The sequence below is a fragment of the Rhea pennata genome, chromosome 2, assembly GCF_028389875.1.
Source record: "Rhea pennata isolate bPtePen1 chromosome 2, bPtePen1.pri, whole genome shotgun sequence".
Taxonomy (NCBI): Eukaryota; Metazoa; Chordata; class Aves; order Rheiformes; family Rheidae; genus Rhea; species Rhea pennata.
This window is the reverse complement of record NC_084664.1, coordinates 39,798,939-39,819,747: the sequence shown is the minus strand read 5'-3', so window position 1 is coordinate 39,819,747 and position 20,809 is coordinate 39,798,939. Positions and strand designations below refer to the sequence as shown.

Genomic DNA, 20,809 nt, shown 5'->3' with positions numbered 1-20,809 from the left:
CTAAATGGGTTTGAAGCAAGGGGAGGAGAGACAGGTTTGTACTTAAAAAAAAAAAAAAAAAAAAAAAAAATCTGATATTGCTTTAAAAAAGTTGTCGTATTTATTTCAGCAAACTTCAACAACTTGCTCAGAGTGAAACGTTCTTTAAGTTTCTAGCTTAATAATTATTTTATAAATATCAGAAGTGCAGTGCACTTAATTCTTTAGCTGAAGGCATTATTTTCAGTTTCTGTACACTGCTTTAAGCTTGCTCCATTTAATCATTTTAAAAGCTTATTTGGTGTAAATTGAATTTAACACTGTAGTTGCAAGGGTGTTATGTAAAAAGTCCGAAAGATCGTTTGTGGTGTAGGAGCTTATTGTACAAACAATTGAGCGTCAGAACTGCGGCGGCGGCTGGATCATCCTAAACTCTGCAGCGCCCTCTGCTGGCGCGATAGAGCAGTGCCGGGGCAGCGCGCCTTCCTTGCGAGGAAAGCCCGCAGAACGAAGGCAGCGGCTTCACTACGTTCTACTTTTTAAAGAACTGCTTAACGTAGTACAAGCTTGATCTTCCGTGTGTTCTGAGGTTAGCTTTCCGTTTATTTATTGATTGCTCCTTCTACTGCCATCTATTCGTGGACCCAAATCGGAAAGCTTCAGTGTTCGCAGTCGTTCTGTATTTTATTTTTTCCCTTTGCTGCAGAGATCCTGAAGACTTTCCAAACTGCGTATTTGGTACTGTAGAAATGCAAATTGTCTGTGCTTTTGTAAACCTTTCAATTGTCAGACTGCTCTCTTTCAAAATAATAGAGGAGCCTGGAATCGCCCGTGCTAAAATTAAGAATTTATAACTGTATGGAACAGATGTTTTCATAAACATTTGCTATAATTAATTTCAACTAGGGGATTGAAGGAACAAAGCAGTTTTTCCCTCTTCAAAACTTTATTGCCTTTTCCCCATACAGCGAACTCAGAAATCTTTGCTTTAATATTGTTAATGAAACAAATTTACTCTTCTGTTTGGTTTTCATTGTGAAAAAGGAAAGCTTAATTTGAACAAGACGCTGACATTTGGAACAATGGGCAGATATGCTGAGTTTCAAACATCGTGTATAAAGACTTAAAATACAAAGCATTACTCTTTTGCTCATTTCTGAGCCCAAAACTCAATTGTCAATTGGTATCAATTGTCAGAGATTCTTAAATATTAGAATACATTTTATACAGATCATTTTGATGAATGTATGTATATGGAGTAAATAGTAGGAAGGAATTTTATGTCTGAAGAGTTGTGAACCTTGGTATTACAAAAAGCAAAGGAGTCTCGTGGCATTATATATAGTTTTAATGCATAGTAAAATGCTTATTGTATGTTGATTACTCCTTTATACTCACAATAAAGGTCTGCAATCTGTTAAGCAATTTTTTTTGTTTGCATTATGTGAGGAACACATTTTGACTAAAATCATTCTTTCATATTTGTATTGTCCCTGTTTTGGGGGGGATATTGTTCGTAATGTATATAGTTTAAAATCAGAATTTTTGTGTTGTTATAAAGAAAAATATATGTGCATTATTGTTCTGTTTTTCAGTAGTTTCTATAAACTGTAAAAATATCATTTGAAGAAAAAATGTTTAAAATTTTAAAATAAGCACAGCTTAATTGTTTTACACCTGAAAGAACCAGTGCAGCTGCAAGGATTTTTTGAGCAAACTAGAATTCCTGACTGATCTGTCATCTATAAAGTGTGCAAAGAAAAATAGGTAGCTGTCATTAAAATTACATTTCAGCTTTCAATAACCATTTAATGAGTAGCGTAATTATATAAGTAAGGTACCTCAAGTACTTCACTCAATAATTAAAAATAATCTCATCTTTAAAGTGAAAGCGCTATAATTATTATTTGACTTAACCAGGACCACTGTTATGATCTCCACTGGCACCTCAGATTGTTCAAAGTGGTTTTGAAAGTGTAAATTAAAATTGGATAAATCATTAAATTATTAAGCTTTAAATATGCTGAAAATGAGTATAGCATGGAATTTGGAAGTCATGTTATAAGAATTGACAAGCTTAGACTGCAAGCAGATATTTGTGTTAAAATTTTCCCTGCCTGTAATTGTGAAACACTGCATTAATGTTTGGATGTTTTATCTCAGACTGAATTTGTTTTTTTACAACTGTTAAATAAATGTTGGGTTTTTTAAAACAACATTTTAACTTATCATTAGAATACAAAGAAAATATTAAGAGTGCAAACGTCAACAAAGAGATCTGTCTCCATTTTGATGCTTGTAAACAGGGGAAAGCACGGTCTGATTTCATAAGTGGGATCACTTTTATCACCAATTCTTAAACTGACAGCTATGAAACCCTTTCATAATCAACAGAAGGTTGTTAAATCACTTACCACTTATATAGATATATGCACCCCAAAAGTAGTCACACACATATATGTGTGTATATACACACATGTCTATGTATGTAAAGATACATACTTATGTATGTAAAGATGTTTCTTCTACATCAGAACAAATTTTCCAAAGACAAAAATGCTTAGAGTTCGGTTGATTTCTTAACGTTTCTTTAACATTTTGACATTGGAGTTAATCCATAGAGCAGGGGGATTTCGCTCAAGCTTGATGTTCTAGTAGGCTCATAGCTGGTTATGGTAGGATCCTGTTCCTTTTCATAAGAAGCTCTGTGCTGTATTTTTGCATTTCTCACAAGATAGCTCTTTCTAGAGTAATAAGGAAAGAGATGAGTGAGAAACGTGTGTGATCCCTACATGGTTCTTCACGGTTTTTTTTTTTTTTTTTTTACTCTTGTTGAACTCATGCTTAAGCTCAGACTGCTCATTTTGCCAGGTACATATCCTGAGCATCTTTCTGCTCTTAAATTGGGGCTTGAAATGCTATCCAGCTTCTTCTTATTGCCTGAAATAGAAACTGTGCACTGCACCTTGACAAGCCTTTTCTTTCAGAAGAGATTATACTATCAGTATAATATTCTGCTGAAAAATAAAAATACAAAAATAGCGTGCACATTTAAATTAGGCTTATTGTTAGTAAATTCTACAGATTTTACAGTTTTCAGATAATCCTCACATAGTATCTTTGGCATGCTTCTTATTCAGAGTTCTGTTTTTTTTACTGTATCTACAGTCCCAAGGATGTTCCTACAAGAAAACCATTTCTGTGAGTGACAAGCCTGTGTGTTCTGGGTGAACCTAGTATCCTAGTAAATATACAATTTACATATCCTCTGCATGCAGCTCTGAAACCCAGAGGAGCCTGCATTTGAGACGTTCTTTTTTTTTTTTTTTTTGACTGTTCAGTAAAAGCAGCATCAATTTCAAGTCATACAAATTCTTTTGAAACAGCCTCCAGCTGTGTCCAGTAGTACTCACCCAAGCCTTAGCTCCCTTTAGTCCTCAGTCTCTGTCTAAAGGAAAGCCTTAACCAAAATAAGGCAATTGAATGGAATTCTTTGAAGAGCAAGAGTGCTCATCTGCAGGAAGGGTTTATGGGAATATCCTTCAGTTAAATCAGCAGCAAGAAAGATATCCCGATGATTTTGAGTTCCTTTGAAAGGCTTGCTTTATTATTGTATTAAAACCATTGACTGCTCTGATGCTGAAAGCTGTGGTACCGCAGCCTTCATTGAGAGTTAAATGAACCTTACTTCAGAACACAAACCCAGGACACTTATACATTCTTGGGACAGATTGCACGTTCTGTTATTACTTTGATAGAGGTGACTGTTACAGTTCAGGTTGTTTCCCTTCTCTTCCGTCAAAGAGCGTAAGATTTTTTATACCATTTTTACATTTTGAAGTTTTGGAACCCTTTTCTGGGGGAGTTGGTGAAGGGTAGGAGGAGCAATCTCCATATTTCTGGTTTCTTCATTAGATTCTCAGTTCAGTTTTGAGTCTTGGAAAGGATGTAAAGATTAAGATAATACTAAATCAATTAGTATTTTTGAAGACTAAATCCCAGTACCAGCTTCATGGATCTTGTATACATGTGTACATCCTAAGTTTACCAGTAAGTTGGATTCTTAGCATTGAAAAAGATGCAAGAAATTATATGATCTACTGGATGTTCACCATGCCTTTTCAAAGGCATCTAAGGAGAGGTTATCCAGGGCACAGACTCCTACAGCTTACTGTCATTACTTAGTAAGGGATTTGTCCGATTTGTCTTCATATTTGATGACTGTGAAATCTTACTAAGGTTTACTGGAAAGCCTTTCAGATAGCAGCAGGTGAAGGTTAGGGAATCCTCTCTTAAGGTGATGGATAATTTGTGCTTGCTTTGTCATTTTAATCACATTCAATCAAAGAGATCTAAGTCATTTTACAAGATACTATAACAGATATATCTGTCTTAAAGTGGATGGAGCAAGAAAAGCGAACTCAAGAAAAAAAACAAGTACAAAATCACCCACCTTATTAACTCCTGTTTCTAAGAGCTGAATATAAAAATTTGATCCAGTTTCTGGTAGCTGCTGCCAATGATGAAATGAAGCAGCAAAAGTGGCTCTCAGAATAAAATAGTAACTTGTTAAAATGTGAGCTCTATTACTAATGTGTGGACAATTAAGGAAACTGAAATACTGTGGGAATTGTTAAAAAAAATGTTGAATTCTGAGAGATGCTTTAAAATGAAGAATACTACACTTGTAGTAGTTTATGAAGGACAGCTTGTTGCAGAGATATCCTTTCAAACTCTTTAGCAGACCCAGGATTCCACCAAATGATTGTTATGGGATACTGGTGAAAGAACAACTTTTATCGTCAAGATTCTGTTTTTCTTTGAAAACTCTAGTTGACTATTCAGGCAGTACCAAATGACTTAATTGAAAGGTGGTAGGAGTAATTTTTTGAGATATTCTTGAAACTTAGACCTCAAAAAGGAAAGAGATCAAGAAACCCTTCACATTTTAAGAGATCCAAAAGACTTTTTTACAGACTAAGCATTGTGAATGCATTTTTGTTTCAGTCTAGCTCTTCCCTTTCAGTTTTAAAATTCTCACAACTGCTATGTGGTTATGGAGAGCTACAGCCTAAGATTTCCTAGAAATAACCATGAGTGTTCTTTCCAGTTCCATACCATAGCTACTTCCCATTCTCTTTTGTGGGCCTCTCTCATATAAGATAGGCTTATTTCTTTTCTCGCTATGGTAGAAGGTGTTACATAACAAAATCAAAAGAGGGTTTTTTTCCAATGATGTGTTGATTCTGAAGGATGAGAGGAAGAGATGAGCACTTCATACTGCTTTTGAAATACCCATCATGAGTGTTAAGTTTCTGGATGGGTACTTCCAAGATTACTATTTCTAAATCTGGATCTGAGTAATGTATTTCTAATTCTCACTTAAAAGTACATAAACCTTTACAAAACCTATACACCAAATACTTAAGATTTCGCTGGGATGCAGTAAGAGGCCCTTGCTTTTGGCATGTTGTGCTGGCACTTGGAGTTTAAGATTTTTCGTAGTCACTCACCAAAGGAAATGGTGAGTAATTTTGTATTCACGACTTACTGATTGTTTTGACAGGAAGATTACCACAACAAGTGTCATCACTGCACAGTGCATTCTTCAGCACTTCATTGTACTTTGTCAAAAGAAAATTCAAACCAGACACCACCATAAAGAACAGTGTGGTAGCCATTTTCAGATGCTTTTCTTTTCCTCTTGTCGTGTGAACCTAATTTGTCCTTATTCGTCTTTATTCATTCTGTCATTCTGCAGATACTTGGGAGGAGTAAAATAGGGCTTTTTCAGAGTTGCTACACTGGTTCATAATGGCTGAGGTGATTTTGGTATCTGTAGTTTAGGCTTTAATTGATTTCCCCACCAAAGTCTCTACATCATCTACAAATAAAAAAAAAAAGACAAAAATTATAGTTCCAAGGATAGATATCTATTTGGTGGATGAATACCTCTGAAGTGCCTAAGTCTAATTGAACTGCATTAATGCATTCAGGACCCGTTTCTATGTGCTGGGTCTCTCTAACAGTTGCCCGGTATCATGGCACTTTCCCATATGGCTCTAAAAGAGGTTGAACATCTAAGGAAAGGCTAAGGAAGCCTTTTCTATGATAGGATGAATATAGTTCTTTCAAGGGTGCTTCACTAAATTTCAGACCTCTGGCAATGTTAGTGCTCTTCAGGTAGTTAGCTAGAGAAATCTACTTAATTTTTGTTATTTTTGTCATTTATATTTTGTTATTTTGTTGATAATTCTTTATCAACATAATAATACATGATAATAAGTTTTTTATCAACAAAATGCTGTCTGAACCAAATCCTGAGATCTACCCTGAAGTGTCGTGGGATTTCCTTTCGGTCAGTCAGTCCACTTCTACCACGGCTAAAGCTCATTTGAAGAATGGAGAGGCTGGATTATGCATTCTGGAGGCTTATATTGCTCCACTCTGCTCTCTAAAAAGTATTTAATCCTACAAGGTTCTCTGCTGGTTTTCAGTATTTGTACAGAGTGCTAGATTTAAAAAGAGCAATTCAGAGAGACTCAGAATTGATTCTGAATTGAACATCATGATCAATTCATGGTTTTAAAAATTCTGAACAGTAGTAAACTACTTTACCTCTTGGGAATTACTTTTATTTGAATAGACATCTCAGTATTTGATCTTGATTAGGATTGCCTAAGGATTGTACAGAAATTGATGGTAGTCAAATAAGAAGTAGGGTGAAGCTATCTGTGGAGAAAAAGTGTGTTTGTGAAATAATGCAAAAACAAAAATTGTGGGAGTCTAATTATCTGAAGTCAGACATATGAAATTAGATGGTAATTAATAGCAGTATTTCCTGGAAAATAATTATGGAAGGGGAGGTGTTGTTACAGGATGATAGGAATGATAAAAGGTAGCATATCTTCAGTGTTGCAGTAGCTGGTGAAAAAATACAATGTAAGCATTTAGGTAAAGACTGGTTTGACTTTAAATCGTTTAGGGGAAAAATTGAAAGACGCTTTATATCAGAAAAGCATTGAAATGTCTCTAGATGCTCAGGATCAGATGTAGATATATGTATTCTATGAAAAAATATATTACTGGAAACTATCCTATTATGGAAGAGTTTATTTTTCAAGAAATAAGAAAAAAAGAAAAAGAATATTTTTAATAATGGGAAACATCCAGCTTTGTTTATTTAAATTTAGTTAACCAGAAGCAGACTGAATAAGTAAGGTTTCCATTTAGCTAAATTGAGAAAGCTAGTTAGTGAAATCAGCTAGACAGAGCAGTATAGAGACCAGAATGTAATAAAGGTTTGGAATTTATTTTAGATGAGGGTGCAAAAGTTAATGAGAAACTTGCAATCCATATGAGAAAAAAAAATGTGGAAGGAAAGTTCTGTGTCAAACTGGATGATTAAGCAGTTCTTAAGGAATTTCTGGAGTAAGCAGAGATCCAGAAAGGAACAGAAATACAGTTTGATCAGCAAAGAAGGCTATCTCCTGGCTATCAGAAACTGGTGATAGTGACAGTTAGCAAAAGTTAAATGAATTGGGTTCTAAGAACGATATTTAAGGTAAAAAGAAAGTATTACTTAATTGTGTAAATAAATTTTCTGGGGAAGAAAACTAGAACCCTTGTGCAGTGCAAATGGAGAATGAAATTAAATGTAATCCAGGTATGGTCCAAACCTAGAAGAATATTTAGTTTTAATTCCCAGTAGAGACAAATTTTCAAGCAAAGGCAGGATGGAATTAGAGATTCTCAGAGTTAGGTAGAGATTAAAAATGAACATGTTAAATAACGATTAAAATATCTGACTTACATAGTAACCCTTGTTCAAGGATACTGATAAATGCTTGTCTGTGGAAAATTTTTAATCTTTCAGTTTGTGGCTGATGTCATGTAGTTGAAGGAGGGATAATGTAGTCTCTATAGCTAGAGTAAGAAAAAAAAAGATAGTAAAGTGACTGCAAGCGTAATGAGCTGACCGTTACCTGTGTAAGCTTCAGCAAAATTTTTAAGAAAAACAAAGAAATGAAATAGAAAATAGTATAACTTTTAGCGCGGGTTGATTACGTTAAACAGGAGATTTTACCCAACGAACCTGCTAGCCTTCTTTCAAAAGAAACATGTTTTTAAGAAATATGTTAAGTCTATCTAGCCCTCAGTAAACCATCTGATGTGGTGCCACAGGAGATGTTACGAAATACAGAATATGAGGATTAGTGAAACAAAGTAATTATAAGACAAATAGGTGACAACAGATTGTAATGAAAGATTTATATTTTTAGAGGAGTTCTTCAGTTCTAACAGTTTATGATTGAACAGATCCTAGCCAATATTTTTATTCATTGCCTTGGCACAAAGTGTGAGACTGCACTGATGGACTATTTTGAAGGAACAGTATTATAAGGTAGTATCCAGTGCAAGCACAAACGGAATATTTAGGCAGAAATGGACATTTCCAAGAGATGGCATGAAATAATATGAACTACGGTATCATACTAGCAAGAAATTTTACTATAAACTGCAACCATCTTGTTATAAATGACTAAAGAGAGCAAACATTTGGGAATGTTGGTTACAGGATGGCTGTGAAAATACAACACGATGTGGCATGACCACTATCAGGCAAGGTAAGGGAAACAAACACTGTCTAGAGACTCAACTGATCAGACTTCATTTAGTGTGTTGTCTGTAATTTCATCCATTCTTTTCCGTGTTTAAGAAAGACTGATTTAAACAAAAGAGGGGCCAAGGAGCCTCATTTAGGAAAATGGCAAAGAATATGGTTTCATTTAGCAGAACAAAGGATGTAAAGGTACAAGATGCTATCTATAATTATATTAAGGAAATAAATAAACATGATGGATATAGAAGAATTACTAAGCTAAATGACAAGTTAGGCAGGAATAAATATTATAAAACAGGACATGAATAAATTGAAGATGAAAAGTAGAAAATTTCTTATGACTTGTAAGTCTTTGAATGAACTTGTAATTCTATTCTAGAGAGGAAGGATTCCTTCTAGCTCTAGGTTTCTGTGAATGTCACTGTTCTATCTATATAGCTGACAATATGAAAAACACCTTGTTTTACAGACATGCTATTTAAGTAGTTTGATAGAAGCTTTGAACTTGTGCTATGGAAAAAAATCTGATATCATACAGTCAACTCCAAATATTTGACAGAATAAGTGAACTTTTACATTCTTTGACTTAGTGTTAGTAAAATCAAACATCTATTTATATTGCAAACCTCTATGGTTTTTGACTATTTAAACTCTGTTTAACAAGTTGAGATGGGTCTAAATCAAAACCACAAAAGAAACTGAATCTTATATTTTCAGAACAATCAGACTGGCACATTGTGGCTTCTTGTCTCTATTGACAGGTGTAAGATTTTGAATACAAAAAGTTGAGAAGTGTCCATTTAAGTTTTGTCATGAACTGGAGTTACCATATATGATATAATCATTCGCTATTGTCACTAATACTGTGGTATTTATTTTCAGAGGGTCTCATAACTGAGATCATTTTCTTTCATTTTTATATTAGGGGCAGCAAATGAAAATAGAAGCATACACCACAGCCCAGATTCTGATGGAACATTTATTTCTTACAGGTCAGTAGTTTTTGGTATTTATTTTCTAATTAAAACACCAGTTTAAGGAACATGGTGCAGAACAACTTTCTTCAGCACTGTTGTTGAGCTTGAGTCTTGCTTGTGTAAATGGCTGAGGATGTCTTGTACTTGAAAGCACAGAAAGCTGGTAAGTAGGAAAAATGACAACAAGTAACAAGTGTTACCTCTTGTGTTATTGAAAACTCAGGCAATAGATAGAGTCATCAGAAGTGTAGTTTCATCTTTCAGTCAGTAAAATATGGTGACTGCTACAAATGCTAAATACTCATCCGTAAGACTGAACTATGTTATATTTGTGCGAACTAGAATGACTATATATGATTTTGATGCTCAAGGATGGTGTAACAAAATTAAGTTTACCACCAGATCATTTTCAATTCCTATAGCATGCTAAGTTAGATGGCTTCTATTTAATTGGGTTTTTTTGCTCATGGTCTCCTATAGTGTATGCTTAAGAGCTGAGGCCAAGCAGGCAGGAGGAACCTGCCTGTTTGCCCTGCCCTGGTTGCAGCTGGCAGAGAAATGAGGAACATCCTTCCCTTCCTGGCATAGGGAGCTGTGCTACACGGCTGGAGTAGCCAGGGAGGAATGCAACAAGCACAGACCCCCCCCCCCCCCCCCCTTGCAGAGCAGAGACTGAGAGATTACTAAGAAGAGGAGGGAGCAAAAAACTGGGTCTTGAAGATGTTGAGAAGAAAGACTTTTCATAAGGACCCGGAGGGGACAGCAAAGAGTTCATTGCAATTCAAACACTCAAAAAAAGCTTATAGACTGAGAGCAGTACTGGAACAGAGGGCAGGTCTGCAGGAACACAGTGGGCCAGGGAAGCTTTTATTTAGAGACCCTTTCAATTTTCTGTATTCTAGAAAGTTCTTTGTTCTAATTTATGTTGTGATGAAACCTAGTTTGTGATGTTACTCTTTGTAGTGAGGATGCTTGCTTTGAGAAAAATGTGTTAGCAGATCGGTTTCAGGGTTCTGCCTTACTCAACTTCCTGTTAAATTTGTGTTCTCTAATGCATTAAAAAAAAAAAAAAGTAAATAGCCCAATACATTTATAACAAAAGCAGCAGCTAACTACTTTTGTTAAATGAAGGGCTCAAAAGTATTGCCATGAATAATCTTTATGCTTTTCAGGTGAGCAATTTACGTAAATACATAGATCATGAAGCAGTCTCTGAAAAATCAGCAAAATAGAATTTGGTTAGATTGGCAAAGGGAAGGAGTTGAGGGCTCTTCTCTGCCATTAATTCTAGGACACTTACACCCGAAAGTTATTAACTTGAGAGCCCCAGCTGATTGTACCTGCTAAAGTAAAGCTCGAAGAGGAAGCCATCTTCAGTTACTCTGTGGTTCCTGGAGAGTGTAAGCTGCGGTGCTGACTCCTGCCCTTTCTCCACACCCTGCTCTTTATGCCTGCACTGGTAGTCATCTGTTAGCGAACCAGTCCAGGGGGGCTGAACTAGCCAAACCTGCCCATTTTTGCTAGGGTGATTTTTCTGATGATTTAGTTCATTGTACCAGCCTTCCCAAAGTTGATGAGGTTCAGATGAGTATTAGTGCCAGTGCAAGGAAAGGGATTAGAACATGCAACTAGGAGTAGTGGGAGGATGGATTGTGGCATCATTTACTTAAATCAGCGTAAACTGTAGTGGATCCTCATCCATCAGTCTAGTGCAGCCTGTTAATGGTGAATAGAGGATGCGGAGCATGGAACAGTATCTGTGCAGGATTATAGTGATTGATCAGATTTACGAGACTGAAACAGTGGACCATGTCACATCTGCTTCAGTCAGATGGCTAGCGGGAGATTATTGTAATGCTGGAGAATTCAACATTTAACATGGTGACCTGTCAATATCAGGAGTCAGAAGACACATGCTAAGTGTTATGAATATGTTTTGTCAATACGTTTGGAATATTACCCATTGTTGCTAAAAATTTATGTAATTAGTAAAATTCTTGTAGTGCCCTAAGCTTATTCCAATGTGCCAAGCCGTCTTTGATGCTCCACAATTAAGTAGAATGCAAAGTTGGCCTCTGTATGTCTATATTCCTTAGTCCAAAGTGCATATAATAAATAGGATGTTAGCTACCATTTCAACAGAATAGTAATCATATTCTGTCACAGAGGATTACAGAACAATTTACAAAACTGAAGTTAAGTTATATTTTAAAATCAGTCTCATGTCTTTATTGCACTGCCAGAGTATTAAATTATTGGTATAATTAAAGGCAAGATGATAAAGGAAGAGAGTACAGTATATTAAAAAAAAATCTCTGGCTTTTAATAGTTGGCAAGCTAACACTGTTATTAAGTAGTATTACAGTATTTAAGGTGTGAAATGAATATTTTCTGCTTGGCGGCAAGTAACTCCGATCATATAATGAGATTGGCTGTAAATTTGCTGGTTGGGTTGAATATTGTGTTGATAGTTACAGTTCTGTGCTGCGTGTTATGTAAAAATGAACAGCTAATATCTTATGAAAGACTAAAAATGAATCTTAAACTACCTTAAAAGATAACAATGGTAACTTTGTGTAATTTATTTAAGGACTTATTGGAGATTTTATTTTAGGATACTTACAATGATTATTATTTCAGTAAATTAGTAATTTGATAAAAATGATGGTTGTCTTGTTTATCCAATGTGTTTTAGCGTGCTGTATTTTAAAAAGGCCTTGATACTAGATTCATGCCCTAAAAGAGGCCATGGCATCTTTGGATCACAGCAGGTGTCATGCTTGCAGAAGGCTAATATGTGCAAAATCATAATGAAAATTTTTGCTGAAAGAAGAGCTCTTTTAGGTTTTTTCAGTCTCTTTATAATTTATTTAGGAGAAGAGGAAGCTCCTAGTGTTTAAAAACCTTGATTGTGAATACTTTTCGTACTAAAGAACATATTGTTTTACCACAGTAAAAAATGTGGCAGTGGGGTGAATTTACTCAATTTTTCTTTTTAATTGTAAAATATTGTTTAGTGTAAGACTTCAGGTGTGTGTGTATTAAAAAGGTATGATGTCAGCTTATTATGCTTTGATATATTGATAATGCTATCATATTCTTTGTAATTTTTTTAATATGATGGTGTCATCTTAGAGTTTGTGGATCTTGCTTGTGTTCATTATGACACAGATTTAATGCTGCTTATGTTCAGATAGTCAGCATTTCTTTGCCTTTAGGTCATGAAGTTTGTAAGTAATGTAAACGATAAGCACATGTGCCTGGCACATATTTCTAGATATTCTGTAAGTTCGTGACCTCTCAGGTCACAAAGTATTTTTAGCTGGTCTTCAGACTCTAAGGAAGTTATTTTTTGTGTAGTTGAAAAAAGCTTTTCTAATAAGATACTACGAAAATTCTTTCCTAGTACCATATCATCAAAGTTTGAAGTTCACTATTATAAAAATTTGAACAAGAGATTAGACATATACTTTCATCTTTAAAATGAAAGAAACCTGGAAGAAATGTTTGCGCTGCTGTGGTGCTTTACTTCATGGTTGAAACATTTTCTGGATATGCAAATTGGCTAGGCTTGGCCAAAAGGAAAAGGGAAAAGGCACAAGTCTCCAGTTTCAGTATCTGCAATGCAGAGCCACTGGAAAGTACAAATACTGTCTTTTCTTGCCTTCCCAAGGGCAGCTGACCTTCTCCTCGCCAAAGAGGTGAACCCCTTGCCAGCACATATGACTACAGACTATTACATTAATCTGTTTAGCCTCAGTACCAGCTGCTTGCATGTTTTTAATTATCTTATTAGATGGTATAACAGTGACCTATGAAATAAAATGAAGGTGAGTATTTTTTAACTTTATTTTACAAGCTATTTTTCTAAATATATTTTAATGACCTAATTATGACTTTTAGGGAAAGCCATTGATGCAGACATTCAATCTGGCTGATAGAATCTAACGTCCCAAGGACACTTACTTTCTTAGAAGGTAGATTCATATATTAATATTGCTTCTAATAAATATATAGCCTAAAAAAGCTCGCTTTTCATACTTGTGTTGTTAACTGACTTTATGATTTAGAGATCCATGACCACTGTGCTAGATAATTTCTTAATATATCTCTACATTTGTACATAAGTTTAATTTCTGCCACATGTATTACGATGGATGAAACTATTTCCAGCAAGGCTTAAACTCCATGACAAGTGGTGTTTGCTCAAAGTTCTAATATGGGTAGACACTATATATTCCTCCTTTGGCTGTTATTTCAAATAGACAGCAATTCTGATATATGAAAGACTTTAGTATAATGTATTTTTTCCTTGACTTCTCACACATTCTGCTTGCCAGATGTTTTCTTTCTCATTGCAAAAAGGCAGTGTAGTCCTGCTGGCTGAGGCACAATTCTTGTGTACTAGCCAACAACTGCAGGGCTGGTACTGAGCCTGCAGAAGAAAGACGGCAAGGGGTGCAAGCTGTTCCTCTCCGTTTCTACCTCTTTCCAAAGGTGGATTGTGAAACTAGTTTGATTTCCATGTTTGACCTATGGCTCTTCTAGGCAGCTGTGCCAGAAATGGATATATATGACATCCAAAGCTTTGAAGATTTCCATTTTTCTCTGAATTCTTTCAAAATTACTTTCCTATCTTACTGTGTTTGAGGGCCCCTGTAAGGTCTCCAGGTCCATCTTGTCAGACTTCTTTTTTTGACTGTCTTCCACAGCTGATCCACTCTGCAGTCTTTGCATATTGCCCAAGGAATGTGCTAGGGACATGATAAGGCACAGGAGAGAATAGTTGTCACTGAGAAGCTGAAACTTCATGTACCTTATACTTTTTCTAAGAGCCAAAAATTTCAGCAGATATGCAGTGCAGATATTTTAAACTTTTTGCATGAAAATTATGTTACTTTTTAAAGAGGCAGAAAAAGTAGTACAGGTTTTCTTTCTGTTTGTGCACACTGTGAACTCTTAGAAAATAGCAGAGGACAAATTTAATAAATTTACTTAAAACCTGAGTTGCTCTCAACAGAGAATCAGAAAGGAAGAATTAAATACCAATTTTATATCTTGTATTTTTTTCAGAATGCTTCTTGACATACTGGTTTTAAAAAGGAAAAACTTAGTACATGAAGAGAGGCAGTGAAAGAGAATAGTAGTGCCTTTTCAACATCCATGGAAAGAAACTGAAAAATTTGCTAGTTTTGTTCTGTCATACATAAAAATGAGCATGCACACCACAAACACAGTATTCAACTCACCTTATATTTTCCCTCACTAATATTTTACATGTTTTTCATTAAGGGTTTCTTTGACTAGTGTATCTTAAAATATTTGTCTGCAATTGATTTGTCTTTGAAGCACCGATTCAGATCAGTAAATGAATACTAGAAACCACTGATGTCCAGAGTAAAATTAGTAATAAAGCTGGTTTGGATAAGGATACGTGGGTGAGACTTCAGGGTATAACTGTAACATACTAAACAATTTTAATTGATAACTGCAGAGCCCAGCTTAGGAAATTAGGATTTAGTCAGGTTTTTTGTAGCTATGAAAGCACTACTTACCATCTTTTTGTACTGTTTTTCTTATTGGAAGGGAAAACTTTGATGCAGTGAAACAGAAACCTTTGTTCTTAAAAGCATGAATCTCAAGCTAGAAGCCAGTAGCAATGTATATTGATTTATATCAGAAAAAGTATTTCAGACAATCAATTTAAAAGAAAGGAATAGCCAAGGAAATAATACTCCATTTTGATTCATACAGTGCATTTACATTGTTTGGAAATACTGTGACCTACAGATGTGAACTTTATATAAAAGTATCCACTTTTTGCAGCTGGATACACAGGTCGCGTATAACTGCAGATGTCTAACACAATAAACTGTGAAGTTGTTTTTCTGTAATCAAAGGGAAGAACAATTTTTTCAATTCTCAAAATACATTTGATTTGTTGATCTGCTGAAGGTATCATTTACAGTAAGCACTATGGTTAAATGTAGTTTATTTTAGAACAAAACATTTAACTTTCTCTGAAATATTACTAAACTCTAGTATTACTTAAAACCACAAAAATGAAATTAGTTTGTTCTGAAATTGGAAGGAGACACCCATGGCAGGTGGAGAAGAAAGAAGGTGTATATGAGTGAAAAACATTACTTTCTAAGCAAAATTAAACTATGTGCTTTGATAAAGTGCAAAAACTGTAAATGAACAGGACAGCATTGCATCTGAGGTCAGAAATGTCAGTTTGCAAAATTTTTTGTTGTTTTCTAATTTTTTAAATGAGGATCCTTCTTTCTGGTAAGCTCAGTTAGTCCTTAGTAAACTTTACAGAGAAGAAACACAGCAGAATTTATACTGTGTTTTTCATTTTGGCCCACCAGACCTTTCACAGATGCTTCCTTCTAACACAACATCTGGCAATAGTTCATTATTAAAAAGGGTATTTAAAGATTTGAAGTAATAATTAGAAGTTCTGAAGCTCAGCAGGTCAAAGTAATGTGATGAACTTCAGCATTGCAAACCCTTCAAAACTCAATACTCACTGTCTTTGCACCAGCATGACTAACACTTGCGGGTAAATGATGCTATTTTTCTTGAGGTTGAGGTGCACGTTTTGAGATCTTAATCCTTCTGGCGTTCATTTGTAGTCCATAAGATGTGTAGTTATGTAAAAGCAAGAACATCTGCCACAAAGCCTGGTGTTCACTGTTTGGTTGAGCTTAGCTGCAGGAGAACCTGGAGGTGACCAACTCCTTGTTCGGTACTAGCTCAGTGTGGTCAGCGTGATTTTAAGTGGAAGAGTTCTGTACTAACCTATTTAACAGAACTGCTTATCAACCAGATAAGTTGATTTTCCTACAAACACTGCTCAAGGCACGTCTGATCAGTGATTTCATTTTGTTTTTTAAACACAGAAACCAAGACCCAGAACTCTTGTAAAGCTTAAACACAAGAGGTGCAGTGTCGAGGAATTAGGTGTTAATCCAAAAAGAAGTTTGAAGACAAAAGCTTTGTGAATGTACAGTCGAAATCAGTCTAAAGAGCTAGGACTTGTTCTTATAGTAAGAATAGGAAAATATGTGGGTTTTAACCAAGGGAATAAAAACAAGCCAGTCTGACAGATAAAAATTATTTGATGAAATCACTTACTCATTTTTGTGTGCTGTTACTTGCAAAATGGATGGATTTACAATGCTAAGACATTTGAAATAATGTCTTTTGGCAGAATTAACCTTACTAGCTAAAATTATGAGTGTGTCACCTTGCACATTATCAGATCATCAGCGTTTTGAAATTGGGAGTATATTTTTAAATATTGTGATGATTATATTAGTTCGAAGCCAACTGTAGCTACTCAGGTGTGAGTAAACAGAAGCGTTTTAGCATTGTGGGCCATCTTCCTGCAAAATAGTGTCTCCACCCTCCTTGTTGCATCAGTTTTTTAGTTTGATGATTTGTAGGGCTGTAACTTTAAATTTTTGTTTTTCACTACAGGAGGCTGCAGCTTTTCTCTTTCTTAATGAATGTATGTCTGTGTTTATATAGAAAACCTGCATGCATGTAAACACATAAATGCAGTTCACAGAGATCTGGCTAGCTGTGGGTATGAATTCACAGACAGGAAAAGCAGCAAATCTAATGCTTATTTCATGATTGGGTAACTCACCCTCAGCAGTGTCTATTCCTCCATTTGCTACAGAGGAAGATTGGCCACCTAGCTTAAACTAGGTTCCTGGCGTTTAAATGATGGGCCTTAGGTGAAAGGATATGGACTGCCTTGCTCAGATTAGTAAAGGGAGGTCTATTCAGGAGAAGCAGAAAGTAAAAATATGTTCAACGGATTTCAAAGGTGTTTGGCGAATTTAGTCCAGAAAGCCTTGAATCTGTAACCTGTGGGTCAATTACAATAAAAATTAAAAATAGAATAGCAATACAAATGCCATTTGTATAAATGAAAATAATATCTGATTTTGGTTTCAAAGTTCTCAAAGTATATGCATGAGGCAGAGAGTAGAGGAGAACAAATTAATGAGATTTAGACTTTCAGGTGACTTTAAGAAAATTCCCACCAGATGCTTCTACAGAAGCTAAACAGTTCAAGAATTAGAGGTAAAGTATTGTCCCAATTCAGACTAATTCACTAAGAATGATCAAGATTAAATGGTCAATTTTGACTCTAGTGAAAGGTATCTGAAGCCTATGCCAGATACAGGCCTAATTTGAGAGATGCAATATATGCCTGCAAAATGTTCTGCGAATACAGCCTTAAATCAGTTCCATGGGCTATACTGATAGCTAAATAACTTAGATAGCTAATCACCTGAATTTTTTACTGAAATATTTATATGAAGAAAAGTGATTTTACCTTACTTCACACAAACCTTTTTAACTGTACATCAGCTAATATTAAATGAAACCTAAACTGTTTAGAAAATCTGACCTTTGAATTTAGAGCCTTCCAGCAGTGCAGCCATGCATATTCACAGTTCTATGGCTGTTAACTCTGCCTCTTATCCTGAGGCAGGAGTTTGGGATGCAACAGAAAAAAATACATACATTTTCCAAGCAGCTTGAAAAGTCTTCACATGAAGGCTGCCAAGTGGATTTTCAGGACATCAGATAAAAAATTAGTATACTTCAGAAATATTTTTCTTTTAAAAACTTGCTGCTTATTACTTAATAGCACCTTTCATTTGCTTCCCCTTTCCCCCATTTTGGGGAATAAACTCTTTTTGTTACATTGCTGCCTGTTGCTTCACTTTTTCTAAAATATTTACTTTATAGTATAATAAATAATACAAACTATGCATGTTCCTTGCATATATGCTGTGTGTTTGAACTGTTATTTCTACTTAATGTGGATACTACATTCAGTTACTTGAATGTCCCTATCGATAAAGACCTCCTATTGCAAAGCATATTACATCATCATTAGAGAATTTGTTTTCTTTCTGACAGCTTGTTCAATAGCCTGTTGCTCAATTAGGTGCCTCTGGGGAGCTGAGTTTGGGTCCCAAACATTTAAAAGAACGTGTTTTGAATATTAACAAAAATTGTATAAAAATGTGAAAGTGGTTTTTCTGGAACCATGCACACCATTTAATTCTAGATAATTTTGCCAATATTAGCAGCACTACTCAAGGATTTTCTTTGGATCTCTATGAGACTGTCCATTTTATCTTGAGCATTGGTCTAGAGGGTGAAATAAGCTTGAGATTTAAATTGCCATCTAGAGTGTGTGTGCAAATGTTCATGCCTTTCAGTAGTGCACTTTCGTGGTCTGCAAATATTCTTTGTTATCTAAATGTTGTTGTAAATGTTAAACTGATTTTGTTTCATCGTGGATGTGAAAGAAGGATTTCGAAACTTGGCATGAAGAACTTTGCAAATACATGAGACAAAGAACTACCCTTTTCAATGAGACATAGATTTTCATTTGCCGTGGTATTCCTAAGTTACTCATTTTATGTTTCTGCGGGTTCAAACATCTTCCATGGAGTATGACATTGTCTGAATACTGTAATATAAAAACGCTGCTTCTGCTAGCTTTAGATTCCAGAATCACATGGATTTTTGTAAATCAGTAGGTTTATCCTGTAAATTAGTAAGTACATTAGTTAACTATTGTGGATTAGCAGAATGTCTGTGCCATACCACTCTTCTTCTTTTGTATTTCTTCCTTTTGTGAATATAGTGATTGTTTAATTTGTAAGAAGTGTAGATGGGCCAAGGTTGCGTTCTGTGGTTGATGCATTGGTTTTGCCCCTGTGCAAGTACCCTGTTAGCAACAGACCTAGCAGCTGATGACAGTCCTGGCTATCAGCTGAAGAATGTCTGTGTTAGCTCTCTACAAATTTACAACAGCTCAACCTCTGCCTCAGTAAAACTCCAGAAACTACTATTTGAATTCCAGAATTACTCTTCAGGCCTCCTGTTACACTACTGATGTCATTTATTCTTGGAATGATTTAGGAAAAAATATATATTGTCTTTGAGAGCTTATAGTGGAGCATTCCTCTAGTTGTGAAATAGTATCCTTGTAGTGACTTTTAATAAGATAATGGACTTCAGAGTTTTAACCTTTTCAAAAATAGTACTTGAACATGTGAGACTTTATCTAGATATTGTCATGTAAAATCCTGCCCATTTTGCTGCCTTCCTTACAGTGTCTAGGCAGGGAGAGATGTTCCTCTTTCAACCCTTCAGCATTCTAGCTGACCACAACTCAAGGAGATTGCACACTGGTCACTTTGTCTACCCCTGCATCTCAAGCAATGTACAAGTATGGAAAGCTATTTAAAAAAAAAGAGAGAGTTTTCCAGTTAGTTTTCTACATCAGATTGGGGTAATAACATGGACCATTAAGTGGGATTAGAGATTACTGTGAAAATGGCTGGATGATTTTGATTGCTATTGTAAAAAATATCTCCACCTTTAGCAGAGCATTCCGCGTATTCTGTTACCAAGCTCTACAGATCTGTCCAGAGCTGATGCTGCATTTGCAAAACACCACTCTGCAGGTGCTGTTTAGAGGGGACTCTGAAGCTTGCCTCTTGATAAATACTGCTTTGTTTGGGAATCATCCATGGTGTAACATAGACAAGTATTCATATATAAAAACTACAGGTTTTGGAGATACGATGTTCATGCACATATTTGTCTCCCTTCTTCTCTGAAGTCCTGTTATGCTCTGCTATTGCAAGAAAATTGTAGAGCAGCAAATGCAGGCTGTTCTTCCATATCCTTCACCATAGAATATGTTTGAGAGCTTGGAAAGTGGTTATTTTTCCACTAACTAAATTTTCCTAAGAGAAAAAGTATTTATGCTGAAGTGCTTGAATGTGTGTGTTGAACAACAATGGATTTCCAAAGGAAATACCACTTGAACAGAGAAACCTCAACTGTCAAACAAGATGTGATCACAGAGTCACAACGTAGGTGAGATTGGAAGGGGCCTCTGCTCACAGATTCATTGTTCTCTGTCACCTTCCAAATGACATCCTGCTCATGAGGTAAACTGATCTCTGCTCATGACCCAGGACTGCTGATTCTCAAGAACAAAATGTCTTTGTGGCAGCGATCCAAGGTGCAAACTTTTACTGAATCAGTCATTGAGATTATTGGGAACCTTTTTTTCATCTCATTGTTAGGAGATTTTGGAAATAAGTTGAAATTTATTTTTGAAAAGAGATAGATAAATGAAGAAAAAGAAAAATATCTGATTTTGGTAATTGTT

General features: G+C 35.5%; 1 protein-coding gene across 11 annotated transcripts in view; it reads left to right on the top strand.

The window, feature by feature from the left end:
- TBC1D5 (TBC1 domain family member 5) overlaps positions 1 to 20,809 on the top strand; it is a 322,054-nt gene that overhangs the window by 149,810 nt on the left and 151,435 nt on the right. For all 11 annotated transcript variants that reach the window (XM_062569298.1, XM_062569297.1, XM_062569299.1 and 8 more), the window contains one exon: positions 9,528 to 9,594. In XM_062569298.1, coding sequence (XP_062425282.1) covers positions 9,528 to 9,594 — 67 coding nt within the window. The remainder of the gene's footprint in view (positions 1 to 9,527; positions 9,595 to 20,809) is intronic.